This window comes from Gobius niger (genome assembly GCF_951799975.1).
Source record: "Gobius niger genome assembly, chromosome: 2".
In the NCBI taxonomy this organism is placed as follows: domain Eukaryota; kingdom Metazoa; phylum Chordata; class Actinopteri; order Gobiiformes; family Gobiidae; genus Gobius; species Gobius niger.
The window spans coordinates 18841966-18856087 of NC_136853.1; the positions used below are offsets into that span (position 1 = coordinate 18841966).

Consider the following 14122-nt stretch of genomic DNA (forward strand, 5'->3'; position numbering starts at 1 on the left):
CTCTGGTGTGTATCAGCGTGGCGCACGCTGGGGAGAAAAGTCTATCTAATCAAGAATTAAAGACCAAATCCTTTCTTAGAGACTGTAATGCCAGCGGATAAGGCGAGCTTATAGTTAGCAGTAAGCTCTTATTCCCTCCCCACCCAAAGCAACATACGGTTCGGGTTTGATAGATGCCAAGTACTGCTGTCATTCACGTAAAAAAAACATAGGCTTATTCCACATTGTTCCACCCATGCTTTTGGAATGGCACTGCAGTCTGGCTCATTTATGAAATCTGCACAAAGCTTAATCATGTCCTATGTGAGTAGTTTCACAGGGGTGCGTGCTTATGCCTGTTTGAATTTGTAAGAGTGTGCAGCTGTGTGAAGCCGGCTTCTCCTCTGTGCACTTTACACATGACTCACTGTTGGTGCATATGTGAGTGCACGAGAGGAATGCCTGGAGAGTGTGTTCTCTCTGTGTGAAGAAAATGGTAGGTTTTTGGTGAGTGCATTAAAGGTGAAAGTGGCAGGATGCTGGATGTTAGGAGTGTTGTTTGCAGATAATAAAAAACAGCCAAGAACAAAGAAGGCCCATTGCAAAACATTATAAACCCTTTTGTTTTCATAATCAGGGTGAATTTACAAATGAAGCTCCAAAAGGCTCCTGTCATTTCTGAATGTTGACGTCAGCCTCTTACTGTTGCTGTGATTGTTATAGAGCAATGCACAATAACACATTCATAATTGATTGTACTACAGTATTAAAATGTTTCGTTGGTGGATGCTGTGCACAGCTCGCCTTCATTTGTCACAGCCAGGGGTGAATGGACTGCCATGCGAATTTTTCAATCTGTGCAGCAATAGCTGACAGTACTGATCGGCACATGGCAGAAATGGAAGAGCCCTGCATGTAAAACGCTCAATTCTAACATACCCAATGACCTCTTCTCTCTGCTTGGATTCTGCTGAGAATGGAGTTACATGAAAAGGAAATGCTTAGATGCAGCAGAGGCCGAAGTGGCCGAACGATGAAAGTAAGTCTTTCAAAAGCTGATTCTGACTTATCAAGGCACACAATAGCTGGCTTAAAGTCTCCTGAAATCCCCTACGGTGGTTAGTGCTGGCTAGTGTGGAATGACAGTGACAAGAATGAAGAGGGTTTTTTTAATTCTTGATGAAAATTCCATAAAGACACCAGAAGGAATTAGAAACTGTGGGCCATGTTGCTAAAACAGAATAGTTTTTTTTTTATGATGATATAGGAAAAACGTTTAGTATAGGCTAAATAAGCATGGTAGTGGTGGGGACATTCTTGATATGCACCAAGTGAACACTCGGTCCTCAGAAGGAATGTTTTTAGACTCAGTAAGTTTGTGTTTTTGGTCTATACTGATGAAACACACTTCTGTCTTATCTCCTATTTAGAATAAATAAAGGAGAGAAGTCTGGCTGGCCAGGCTACAAATTTCTACACAGACTGCAAATCTGCAGTGATGAGACTACTCTGGAAGGCTCTGAAGGGTTTTCTCAAGGTCTGGAGCTTTTAATTTACAAAAACCAGCATGGTTAAAAATATCTGCCCGTCGTACATGGGTCACAGCTATATTTAGAAAAAAGAAAACTCTTTGGAGTCAGGTTTTTAAGCTGTTTTTGGGAGGTGTAAAGTCTCCATTGGAATCTGTTTTACAGTAAAAGGTTTCTTTTGGAGTAGCCTCAAGCCACCAGGGGGTGGTATTGCAGCAATTTCAGCTCCCCCCCATGAGGACCAAAGAGAAGCGATTTCCTCACAGCATTTGCATTAGGTCCAATGCGTTTTTTTTTTTAGTAACCCCTTAATGTTTAAATTTTTTATCTACATTTTCCCCCCATCTAGAATGTCTATTGTGCAGCCTTTTGGAAATATAACTTATAAAATGGACTTGAGAAATCAAGTTGGATGGATTTTCAGCCACTGTTAGGCAGATGATTAAAATGCTTGATTTGTGCAAGTGCAGAAAATAATAATAACTACTTAATGCAAGATGAAGAAAACTTAAAATGGCCCATAGGAGTTCATTATAATAAGTAAAGGCTGGCGGGTCCTACTGTTAATGTGCAGCAACAGTGTGTGACCAAAAATGTGTGGCCCATTCTGCAGGCCATTATCACAGAGCTCATTTCATACGGCCGCATACAACCAGTGAGTCTTTAATGACCATGCAGTTTGCTTGGCTGGTTAAAATACCCAGGGGTTGCTTTTTGCTTTCACTTCTACTATGGGAAAGTTTGTTCTTTTTGTAAAAGATGCCTTGGCTATTGCTTTAATACTGGCCCCTGCTCTGTGATTTACTGTCCTAGATTGAGAGGTAACTTGGTAAGGGACAATAAGCATGCACAATATCATGTTGAAATTGAAAAACCTGAATGGATGTAGCTGGATGACTAATGCCCTCTTACACACAGCACAGCACATAATAAAGTCAAGGACCTCTAGCTTTGTGTATCTCTCTCACTTTTTTCATGCATGTGAAGTAACACCCTCGTTCCATATTATGTGCATGGCTGCTCTGTCCTGTCCAGGGGCAGTGAGGTGATGCCCTTTTTCCCATCTGTTACTGTTACTTGAGGTGGGACCATAACATTCACCATGACCGTCTCCAGTGCTGCTGAGACCTCTTCCTCTTCTTCCTTCTGCTGCTGATGTCGCATTCCATAATGATAATGGTTTGTTGGCAGCAAAATTACAGCAATTATACATATTTTCAATATACTTTCACACTTCACTGGACACACTGGCTTCTATTGAAGGCTTATGAGGAGACACAGTATAGGAAAATACCAGCTTTAGGATCCAAATTAAAGATCTAGGTTTTGATTTCTGTAAATATAAGTCTACAGAGAATTGTTTTAATATTGAAACACATTTTTTTCCCAACTGAAGTTAATCAGAGTATAATGCATTCATCCAATGATATAATTTCCACTGAGGCAGCTCTTTTAAAAGTTTTTAAACCAGCTGTTATCAGATTGCTGATGAATACGCCCACGGATGTACAGAGTTTGACATAGAAAATTAAACCAGCTTTTGAAGTTGTGCTGCAAAGCCTTGCCTGCCTGAAAGCACTATTAATTGGATGTTTGGACTATTTTTAAATGGTCTGCTGAAGTCACGCTCAGCCTTTAATAATCACATTGACATGGGCAAAGATATTAACCACTATCCCCTTTAAAAGCTTTACTCTACAAAACATCAGCCCAATCTTGTAATTTAAACATACTCCCTCAATCTGGGGCTTAACAAGAGCAGCATCTGCTACAGACACACTCCGCCGGCCAGCATCTTAAAATAAACACCTGGTGACATCTGTCTCACCAATCATCATTATTCAATAACCACTGAAACACAGGGATACAGTTCTTTTTCCTATTACTACCATACATTTAGACATAAGTATTAGTTGTACAAGTAGTAGACCTGTAGAACTGCCACTATGATAGATAGATAGATCGATAGATAGATAGATAGATAGATAGATAGATAGATAGATACTAGATAGATAGATAGATAGATAGATAGATAGATAGATAGATACTAGATAGATAGATAGATAGATAGATAGATAGATAGATAGATAGATAGATAGATAGATAGATAGATAGATAGATAGATAGATAGATAGATAGATAGATAGATAGATAGATAGATAGATAGATAGATAGATAGATAGATAGATAGATAGAGCTGCATGATGTTTAAAAGACAGACTGACATCTATTTCAGTCCCCATAACTATATACATTATTCCCGTGATGTAAACATTCTCACGCCTTACATGAACAATGATTTACACAGAGTGAGGCTATTAAAGCTCTTCTTTATGAATAATAAAGCTGGGCTTGAAACATTAAAGCAGAACATGCATCTAGATGAGGTTGTTATGGGGTTGTGAGTTAAGGTAGTGCCTGGGGCTTTGGGGACTGACCCATCTCCACGCTGCTTCTTTTATTTAAATGCCAGGCTGAAACCACTAATAATCCTCTCTGGTACTCTCTGTACTCAGTCTTTTTTTGCTTTATCTAAATTACCTTTTAGAACTGAAAGGATCCATGCATACGTGCTGCTCCTTGTGCCTGTCTGTATGCCAGAACCGCTCTGAAGGATTTGGCTGTGGTACAGAGTCTGAATGGTGTTGGCTGCGGGCTGTTGCCATGATGTTGATTTACTTTAGACCAACTGTATATCAACCCCCATACTTCCAACAGCAGGACACAAATGAGCTGCCATAATACTGCCACAGATATCATTCAAAGGACACCTCACATGATCTGATTTGAGCTGTTTATATATTTAAAAAAAATATTAAATAACAAATTCAATCTTTTGTTTTTGGGGAGCACTTCATGAACTGATGATGCTGAACAATGACAATTTTAGGTTTCAAGGAAATATTGAAGGCGATATTCAGGATTCTTTGAGTTTATGTCATTGGTTCATCCTACTCGACCACAATCACCATCTGAATGTGACTGTAGCCTATGAAACACAGTCTACATCATCTAAAATAAAATAAATGATGCCTTTAAGACAGGGATCTTTAAACAGTTGCTCGGGAACAACCCTAGCTCTCCAGACTGTTCCAAGTAGTTCCCCAAAGGCTACATTTCTAAGCTTGAAGAGTCACATTGTATTTTTATTCATAGCCTATTCTGAAAATCTGCAAACAAATCATTAAATATTGTTAAGCATAAAGAGGAAACTTACTTCATTGTATATGTGTTGAAATCTTGGCTGCTAACTCCACCGAAGTGTCTTCAAAGTATAGCTATTTTCGATGTATGACTTTTCTGTGTAGCAGGCCTGTACCAGTGTAAGCTCTCGACACAATACACCACTCACCCATTCACACTCTCATTCACACACCAAACACTGGTGGCAAGGTGGGTGAAGTGTCTTGCCCAAGGACACAACGACAGTGCACCTTCAGGAGGCGGGATTCGAACCCGACCTTCCGATTATGAGACTCTTGCACCAAATCTGCGTCACTGTCGCCCCAAAACCTTAAACCAACCCCACCCAAAATAAAATCCGTCCTGACTGACAATATGGCTTTTATTTGCTTTATTTTTTAAACCTTTTGAACTTACTAGAGGGGAGTACTTTTATTACAAAGTAGTGTTTCCCAACCAGGGGTACGGGGATCCCTGGAGTCACTGGAGAACTTAAATTTTCAATATTACTTTCAAAGAAAAGTTACTTTTTTTTGCATCCTGACGAAGGCCAGTGCCAGGTCGAAACGCGTTGGTGTGTTTTTATTCTCTTCAGCCACGAATTTTTGTTCATTTTGGGAACAGCCACAATGAAGTATACTTTACACATTTAACCCAAAGCACAAACCTCTTTCTGCAGTCTGAAGAAGCACCCACATTTTCTAATCTTGTATTTTTAGACATGTTTTTAGTAAAAGGTTTGACTTTGAGAGCATTTTAGTTACATTTAGAACACAGCACTCTACTAAATACTGAATATTCTATGTTGACTTGATCACTTTGTTAAAATGTTGGCAGGATCCTCCAACATTTTAACAAAGTGATAAACTAAAAACATGTCTAAAAATACAACAGTTTTGCTCAATTAGAAAATGTGGGTGCTAAGTCAGGGTATGTGGGGCATAAGAGGTTGGGAACCACTGGCCTAGCATCTACTCAAGTCATTCAACTACTACTCTCACAAAAATCACGGGGTGGCAAGCAGGGTCACGGATCATTTCTGGGGTGGCAACACATTTGTTTGTAGTGAGTTTTGGTTGCTCGCAAGGCAATTTTTCCGTTTGATGCAGGTTGAGCCTCCTAAAAAATAGTAGCATTGTCCATAATATAGGGGAGTTCGACCTCAGGTAAAATTTTAACTTTTGTAAGGAGAAAATACTAAAACTAATTAATCATCATCTTGGGAGCCACAGGAGTTGGCACCTGACTCCTTATCTAGCTCAGAAGTTGTTGTAATTCTTTGTCCTGTCAAAAAAGTACTAACTGAGAGAGAGCCTCTGTGAGCACCAAGTAGCTTCTAGAGCAGATGTCATACATCACATTATACAGACCAACAAAACTATTAAATGAATCAGGCTCTGAAGATCTGGATTGCAACTAGTCCTGGAAACAATGCATTTATAAAGAGCCAGGTTAATGACTACACTAGAATTTAGAAAGTTCCAGACAAGGACAAAACCTGGCTGACATCAAAAGGGTGGCAGTTGGGGTGGCAAGACATTTACAAGGGTGCCACCCCTCTAGATCCGCCTCTGGTCAGTTACTCACTTAAACTCTTTCCACCATTGTTAGTGACAGAAGCTTCATGTTGCATGACAGACATGAATTAAACTTTAATCAGTTTGAACTTTAATACAATTATTCCGTATCTTGTCTTAAGAATTATATGTTTTAGGTCACACCGCCTTTGCTCTGCCCGATCCCGTCAGACCGTGGAAGCTAAGCAGGGAAGGGCCTGGTCGGTATTTGGATGGGAGACGGTTGGGGAACACCAGGAAGCCTGGCGAATGTAGTGAGTGAGTGAGTGGTTGGTGGTGGTCAGAGAGGCCGATGGCAGGCTGGTTGCCTCGGTTTCGTCAGTCTACCCCAGGGCAGCTGTGGCTACAACAGTAGCTTACCACCACCAAGTATGGAGGGAACAAATAATGCAATGTAAAGCGTCTTTGAGTGTCTAAAGCGCTATATAAAACCGATGCATTATTGTTACTATTTAATTACAGGGTGTATTTTGGGGGGAAACATAGACTTTACTCACACAGTAAGACTATTCACCAAGTAGGCATATATATTGACCACTCTACCCACAAATGTTGACTGCTACTGCTGCTCAGTGGCTTTGAAGGCTCCTCACTTTTTCTCACCAGAAGGGGTCAGTGTGGGATATTTGTGGCAGCATCAATGAGCGGAAGAGGAAGAAACCCGAGAAGAAGTCCACACGTGTTTCCAACATGTCTGCTCGCTGCTGTGTTGTTGTGTGTTAGACGGATTTTGAAGTCTACTTGATCGCATCCGACTTTTCAACGCGTAAAGTGTTGCCCGAAGAGTAAAGTAATACAAGAGGAGACGAATAAAAGAGAAACAAAATGGGTCAGAGGAAGAAGAAACTTACAAAGAAGAAGAGACACAACAACAGGGAGACGGAGGCAGACTCAGACAACGGAGACTTCGAGCTCGCCGCAGAAATTAAAGACGATGATACAGTAAGAGCTCCCTTTATCATAACCAAACCTGTTCTCTGTGATGCCGTTTGAGCATCTACTCAGATGTTTACGTCATAATGAAGCGTAAGGACAGTTGTCAATCAAGTGTCATGGGAGCATGTGTGTCAGGAACTTGTCTTATGCAAGTAACTGTAAGTCTACCTTTGCAAATAGTTTTTTGATACAGTATTTTTTTTTAAATATATATACATTTCTGCTTGAGTCATATTAATAATTAGTGTAAGAAAATAGTAACTCGTCCACTGTGTGTAAATCCTAATATTCTTTAAACATGGCATATCGCTAAGAATCATGGGATTTTCAGCAATATTAAACTAATAGCGATTGGAAAAGATAAAATACTGGAGTTCTTGTTCACATTAAATCACTTGGACACTACAGTGTGTTAAATGTATTACCATCAGTGACTCTGTAGCTACGGCTTTTATCCTGCACTTTTTAAACTGTTTTTAGCTAATTAGTCTATGGAAAATGTATGCTAACAGTTGCAAACATGGCGGATCTTCATGGTAACAGTGGATATTCCCGAACTGTATTTTCTTTGAAGATATAAAAATGTTCACATCATTTCACGTTTTTCATGTTACTATTGAAACATGAATCAATCCTTTACACTAGTTATCGGTATTCAAAGTACTCAAGAAAAAATGTTGTAGTAGTACTTAGTTAGGTGTCGAATCTATCGGAACCGATGTCTTTTACACACCCCCCCCCCCCCCCCCCCCCCCCCCCCCCCACACACACACACACACACACACACACATTTTTATGTTTTGCCCATTTTTATTTATTTTTGGCGCAATGTTTATTTTCCCCAATTTTTCTTAGAAACAAATAAATAAATAAAAGATCCGCACAACTTAGTCGCTCCAAAGCTTATTTAATGCTCACCAGAGCAGTGTCTGGTGAGCATTAAATAAGTCTGGTGAGACACTGGTGTCTGGTGAGCATTAAATAAGCTTTGGAGCGACTAAGTTGTGCGGATCTTTTATTTATTTGTTTCTGTGACACTTTCCATTTTTTGATCCTGCACACTTATTTAGAACTGTGGATGTGCGTGCCTTCACCCACTACCCCAATTTTTCTTACACATTTTTTTTTTGCCCCATTTCCCTTCTAATTTTACTTTTTTAAACAAAAGTTTTCCCCATTTCCCGCCAAGTTCCCCCCAGTTTTATTGTAAATATTTTGTAAGTTTGGAGATCTTCCACACATTATTACACTGTCTTCAGGTTATGACAAATATTTGAGTATCGGTATCAAAAACCAAGTATTTGTCAGATTGTGGTATAGACAATAGAAGATAGATAGGTAAATGCTCGTGGTTCCCTTTGAATGGTTGCTTGTCACGCTTTCTGCTTAGGTTAGATGGATAAGTACTGTTGCGTGGAGCTGAAACTGTGTGTGTCTCCACAGCCAGGGAGGAAACTTCTTCCTAGGTTCCCAACGTCAGACTGTCTGTCAGATGTGGAGCCGGACACCAGGGAGTTGGTTCGGGCTCAAAACAAGAAGAAGAAAAAGTCTGGCGGATTTCAGTCCATGGGTGAGGGAGATTGCTCTGACTTTATTCATGTTAACTGATAAGAGAGGGAGACCTTTTTATGGTGTGTTTTATGTCATTCAGGACTCAGTTACCCTGTATATAAAGGTGTTATGAAGAAGGGTTATAAAGTCCCAACTCCAATTCAAAGAAAAGTAAGTTGCTTTACAATATTTAAAGTTAATCAACTTCTTTCAGATCATTGTTTTCTATTTGTACCTCTTTTCCTTTAGACTATCCCACTCATTTTGGATGGAAAAGACGTGGTAGCTATGGCCAGGACAGGTAGCGGTAAAACAGCTGCTTTTCTCATTCCTATGTTTGAGAAACTTAAAGCACCTCAGGCTAAGACTGGAGCAAGGGCTCTGATCCTGTCCCCCACCAGAGAGCTGGCACTACAGACCATGAAGTTCACCAAAGAGGTCCGTATGCAGTAGCAACATGCTTTTTTCTGGAATTAGCAAATATGTAAACCTTCATTCTGTGCTCTTTCAGTTGGGCAAATTCACTGGACTAAAAACTGCTTTGATCCTTGGTGGAGATAGGTATGTGCGGCTCATCCTACTTTGAAAGTCTGCATTATTCTCCTGCTGCTCTAACCAGTTTTAATGTCTTTTCAGTATGGATGATCAGTTTGCTGCCCTGCATGAAAACCCTGATATGTGAGTTGGCAGAAACTCAAACATGGCATAGTTTGAGATCACAATAAAAGACAAGTGTTCTTATTTCTTCCATCAGAATTATTGGTACACCTGGTCGGCTCATGCATATCGTCAAAGACATGAATCTTAAGTTAAACAGCGTGGAATATGTCGTTTTTGATGAGGCGGACAGGTACAACCCAAACAGTTTCTTGGTCTTTTATTTTACTTGAAAATGATTCTCTTGAGGAATATTTTGGCATTTCTTTTGCAGATTATTTGAAATGGGTTTTGCGGAACAGCTTCAGGAAATAATTCAAAGGTTCCCAGACACCAGACAGACTCTACTGTTTTCTGCCACACTACCAAAACTGTTGGTGGAGTTTGCCAGAGCCGGTATGAAAAGCACTTTAATTTCCATTTCCCAGATAACATGAAATTGTATGATTTTAATGACACTTTTTATTTACAGGACTGACTGAACCAACACTGATTCGTTTAGATGTAGATTCCAAGCTTAGCGATCTGATTAAAGTAAAAAAAAAATCATATATTATATCTAAAATATTTATTTATTTTGTTTTCATTGTCTCAAAATGTGCTATATACTTTTTTTTCCAGCTGTCTTTCTTTTATTGTCGCATTGATGACAAGCCTGCGCTGCTGCTTCACCTCCTGAGAAATATTGTGAAGCCTCAAGAGCAGACCGTGGTTTTTGCAGCCACCAAACACCATGTAGAGTACGTTAGAGAGGTAATTAAGTTAACAGTTAATATTAATTTAGTTTTAGTCAAGGGAAATTTAGTCCAAAAGTTATAGTATGGTCTTATTATTCATATAGCATAAGGTACAACATAAGGATGGTTTGGAGTTTTTTTTTTTTTTTATAGTTTAATAATTCTAAATATACAGAAAAAATGAATTGATGAAACTGACACTGATTAAGACAACCTTTAAAAAGCACTCCCCAAACGTTAAGATAAGAATGGCTTGTTTTCTAGTTGCTGACTTCTGAGGGCATAGAATGTGCCTACATCTACAGTGCTCTTGATCAGACTGCCAGGAAGATCAACATTGGGAAGTTTGTGCATCGGAAAGCCATGGTACTTATCGTCACTGACGTGGCTGCGCGTGGTATAGACATCCCCCTGCTGGACAACGTCATCAACTACAACTTTCCCTCTAAAGCCAAGCTCTTCCTGCACAGAGTCGGTCAGTGACTTTCACTTGTTGTCCCTGAAGATTCCTAAAAATAAGATGTCTTATCTTTGATCTCTGTGGCTTAATAGGTCGTGTGGGTCGCGCTGGTCGCAGTGGTACAACTTTTAGTCTGATTTGTCCTGATGAGTTGGCTTATGTGTATGACCTTCATCTGTTTCTGGGAAGACCTGTGCAGTTAGCCACACTAGAACACAACAAAGGCATATTTAATTTCAGATCTAATATTCTTTATGTGTCAATTCATAATAAAATTTTTTACAATATCAAAAATCCGTCCTTGAATAGATCCAGACGGTGTGTTCGGCCGCGTTCCTCAGAACATCCTGGATGATGAAAGTGCTCATTTGATCACAACCCATGAAAATTCCCTGGATCTGCAAAACCTTCATAGAGTGTCAGAGAACGCCTACAAGCAGTACCTGAAGTCACGGCCCAACCCTTCAGCAGAGTCCGTCAGACGGGTCAAAGGCCTCGATGTGTCTTGCATGGCAGTTCACCCTCTACTTGGTCAGTTAAGTTGCAGAGCGGCTCACTGAGAGACGTAACCTTCTGAACATTTTAATTTGCCTGATTTTAGGTGCTGGTCTGGAGAAAATGGAGCTTGAACGCCTTCATATAATTGATGCAATTAAGGGCTTCAAATCCAAATCAGTAAGTCACAAATGTTTAATGATCATATGTCCTCATTGACTAAATGGACTTAATTTGTGTGTTCTTAGACTATATTTGAAATAAATTCGCACAGTAAGACATCTGCCAGTGAAGTAATGCGGGCCAAGCGCTCCAAAGACGAAAGCCTTGTCAACAAATTCAGCACAGCTAAAGAGATATTGATGGTTGAGAGTGAAGGCCTGCGACGTCCGAACCCGAGAACCACAGCTGAAGATGAATCCATGAAGTCTGAAGAAATGGAGGAGGAAAGTTTGCAGGTCAGGAAACATGTGATTTTTTTTCGTTGCATGAATTATATTATATTATTATTTCCTTAAACATTTGTCCACCAGGGAGTGTTTACAACCGTTGTCGGAGGAAAGAAGAGATCTTCCCAAGAGGAAATTCAGAGAAAACACGAGAACAAAAAAACTAGGCTATCAGGCAAAGATGAGGAATTTTACGTCCCATACAGACCCAAAGATTTTAACTCCGAGAGAGGGTAAGGAAGCTAAGCTAATCCGTAATGATACAAAATGCTGTATCCCAAGCTCCTTTTTTTATTGGTGTTGTGTTGGTTGTTTCAGATTGAGTCTTGGTGGTGAAGGAACGTCATTTGAACAGCAGGCCTCCACAGCCCTCCTGGACATTATGGGAGATGAGGGGGACCGGTTAAATCAACACAAGAGCATAATGAAATGGTAAAACACAAGTTAAAGGTTAATTTGCTCAAACGGAAGAACCCTTGATTGAAATAGCAGAGGCTTGTACTTTTATTCTTGCTTAGCTGTCCAAGAGCGTAGTTGGCCTGGTATCCTAAGAGCGTAAATGTCATTCACAGTAGGCTGTCCAGTAGACGTATCATTAGCTTGTTTTGTTGTCTCGTGCTGAGTTTAGATGTAGCCTATAGCTCTTGCATGGCTTTGATCACCGCTCCAAATGCACATGGGACTGATGCAGGTAAAAACGGTGAGAGCTTCTTAGTAACCCGAAGAGAGAGCAGCTTCATGCAGCTGTAGGTGGGTCACTTGAGTTCCAGATTCCCGTTTAGTTTGACAGAGTCGTCCATGATGTGGTAAAAGTAAAGCACTGTGATAGTTTCTGCTCCTCGTTTCCTAATAAGTGCATATGCAATTTCAAGGGTGTCCTCCTGCATCTTTTTTTTTAATGTGTTCGGGTTGGTTTGGCAAATTGAGACCCATTTTTTAGGGCCTGGTTTGATTTTCTTTGAGTTATGTTGGGTAGGGTAAAAAATAGATTATTACTTTGCTTTACTTAGATTATTACTTAAATTTGCTATTATTACATTATAACATGGACCACTAAGAAATTGATTTTAAAATATTAGTTTATTTAGTTCGTTTTTGCAAATTAACTGTTAACTGTTATGCATTAATTGAATGTATTGTGGGTTTCTGCAGGGACCGTAAAAGGAAGCGCTTCGTCAGAGAAACTGGAAAAGAAGACAAGAAGAAGGTCAAAACGGAGAGTGGGCAGGTGGTCAGCGGGAGAAAAAAGAAGAACTTGTATCCTTCACACACTCTGGATGAGCGATACTTCTGCCCAGTATGGATTATTATGTGTTGTGTACCTTAATGAGTTTTCAGTTATGAAGAGTGGAAGAAGAAATACAAAGTGGACTCCATTGGATTTGGCTCTGATGATGAAACGGGAGGAGTGAAGCGCCCAGGAGGTGAGAATATCTGTAAATCTAGGGCAGGGTACTGTTCAATATTTCTTTATACCAGTACTTTAATGATACTGTGTGCACTGCTGTAGATGCTTGGTATCCGTTTCTTATCAGTGAACATATAAATGTGCCCTTTGTGGCTGTGTTATTTGCTTGTCTCCTTGCATTGACTTGGATCTGTATTCACCCCTCCCTCCCAGGTCGAGGTCGAGGTCGAGGTCACCGTGGTCCTCCGAGTAGAAGTCCTGGAGGGCTGCAGGAGACAACCGGGGGCCGCAAAGTCCGCTCGGAGCTTAAAACAAGTCAACAAATTCTCAAGCAACGCAAGAAGAAGCAGAAGCATCAGTTCCTACAGAGCGGAGGGCTGAAGCAGCTGCGCGCTAAAAACAAAGGGTTTGCCAGAGACATGAAGAAATCAGGGTTTGGACGTGGAGGCACAAAAAAGGGCAAAATGAGAAAAAAACTATGAGAAGCGTGAACGTGAACTTTGAATGGTCTCTACTTTATGTACTGCATTTTCCCTAAGCGTTTTACATCAAGGAACCACTCATTCATTCACACACCAAAAGTGCTGAACGACCATAAATATTAGGGCGGGAACGTTGTGATACTAGTAATGTTTTCAAAAGTTATTAACCAAAATGTACTTGACACCAGTGTTGAGACTGTAAAGTGTGTAAGTGCATTACCACAGCTAAATGAAGGTGTAAGATAAAGCGCTGTGTAAAATCTGACATTTGAAAAGTATTGAAAGTATGGGTACTTGGTATTGCGACAAATGTATATATATTTCCTGACAATATTTTGTCCCCGCCCTAGTGAATACATACTGAATACAGCAAATGTTTATCATCTTTGATCCCTGTGTATCTGAGAAAGGTCTGCATATTAAATCTCCATGAATTCAGAGGCACGTGATTGTTAGTCATGTCTTCATTTTGGGATTCCATCTAATGAGAAGCACCAGAGGTGGGTAGAGTAAATATTTACTCCAGTAAGAGTAACTTTATTTTGAAATAATTTTAAGAGAAGATTTAAAATGTAGTGACTAAAATAATTACTGGTACTCAAGTAAGAGTAAATGCTACTGAGAGTAAAAGTCTGATTACAATTTAGTAGTGACATAAATTGAAAAACAAAACATTAAA

At 39.9% G+C, this 14122-nt stretch overlaps 1 protein-coding gene across 1 annotated transcript; it reads left to right on the top strand.

Moving 5' to 3' along the window:
• The first annotated feature begins 6926 nt into the window (after window positions 1-6926).
• Window positions 6927-13475, top strand: ddx54 (DEAD (Asp-Glu-Ala-Asp) box polypeptide 54). The gene is made up of 20 exons (XM_079551466.1): window positions 6927-7210; window positions 8648-8774; window positions 8856-8926; window positions 9005-9193; window positions 9267-9316; window positions 9392-9433; window positions 9510-9605; window positions 9687-9808; window positions 9885-9946; window positions 10034-10165; window positions 10414-10624; window positions 10702-10833; window positions 10919-11140; window positions 11211-11284; window positions 11353-11562; window positions 11638-11786; window positions 11872-11985; window positions 12706-12810; window positions 12892-12977; window positions 13175-13475. Exons 1-20 carry the CDS (start codon window positions 7094-7096, stop codon window positions 13441-13443), a joined length of 2580 nt encoding a protein of 859 aa, XP_079407592.1. The 5' UTR covers window positions 6927-7093; the 3' UTR covers window positions 13444-13475.
• The last annotated feature ends 647 nt before the right edge of the window (window positions 13476-14122 follow it).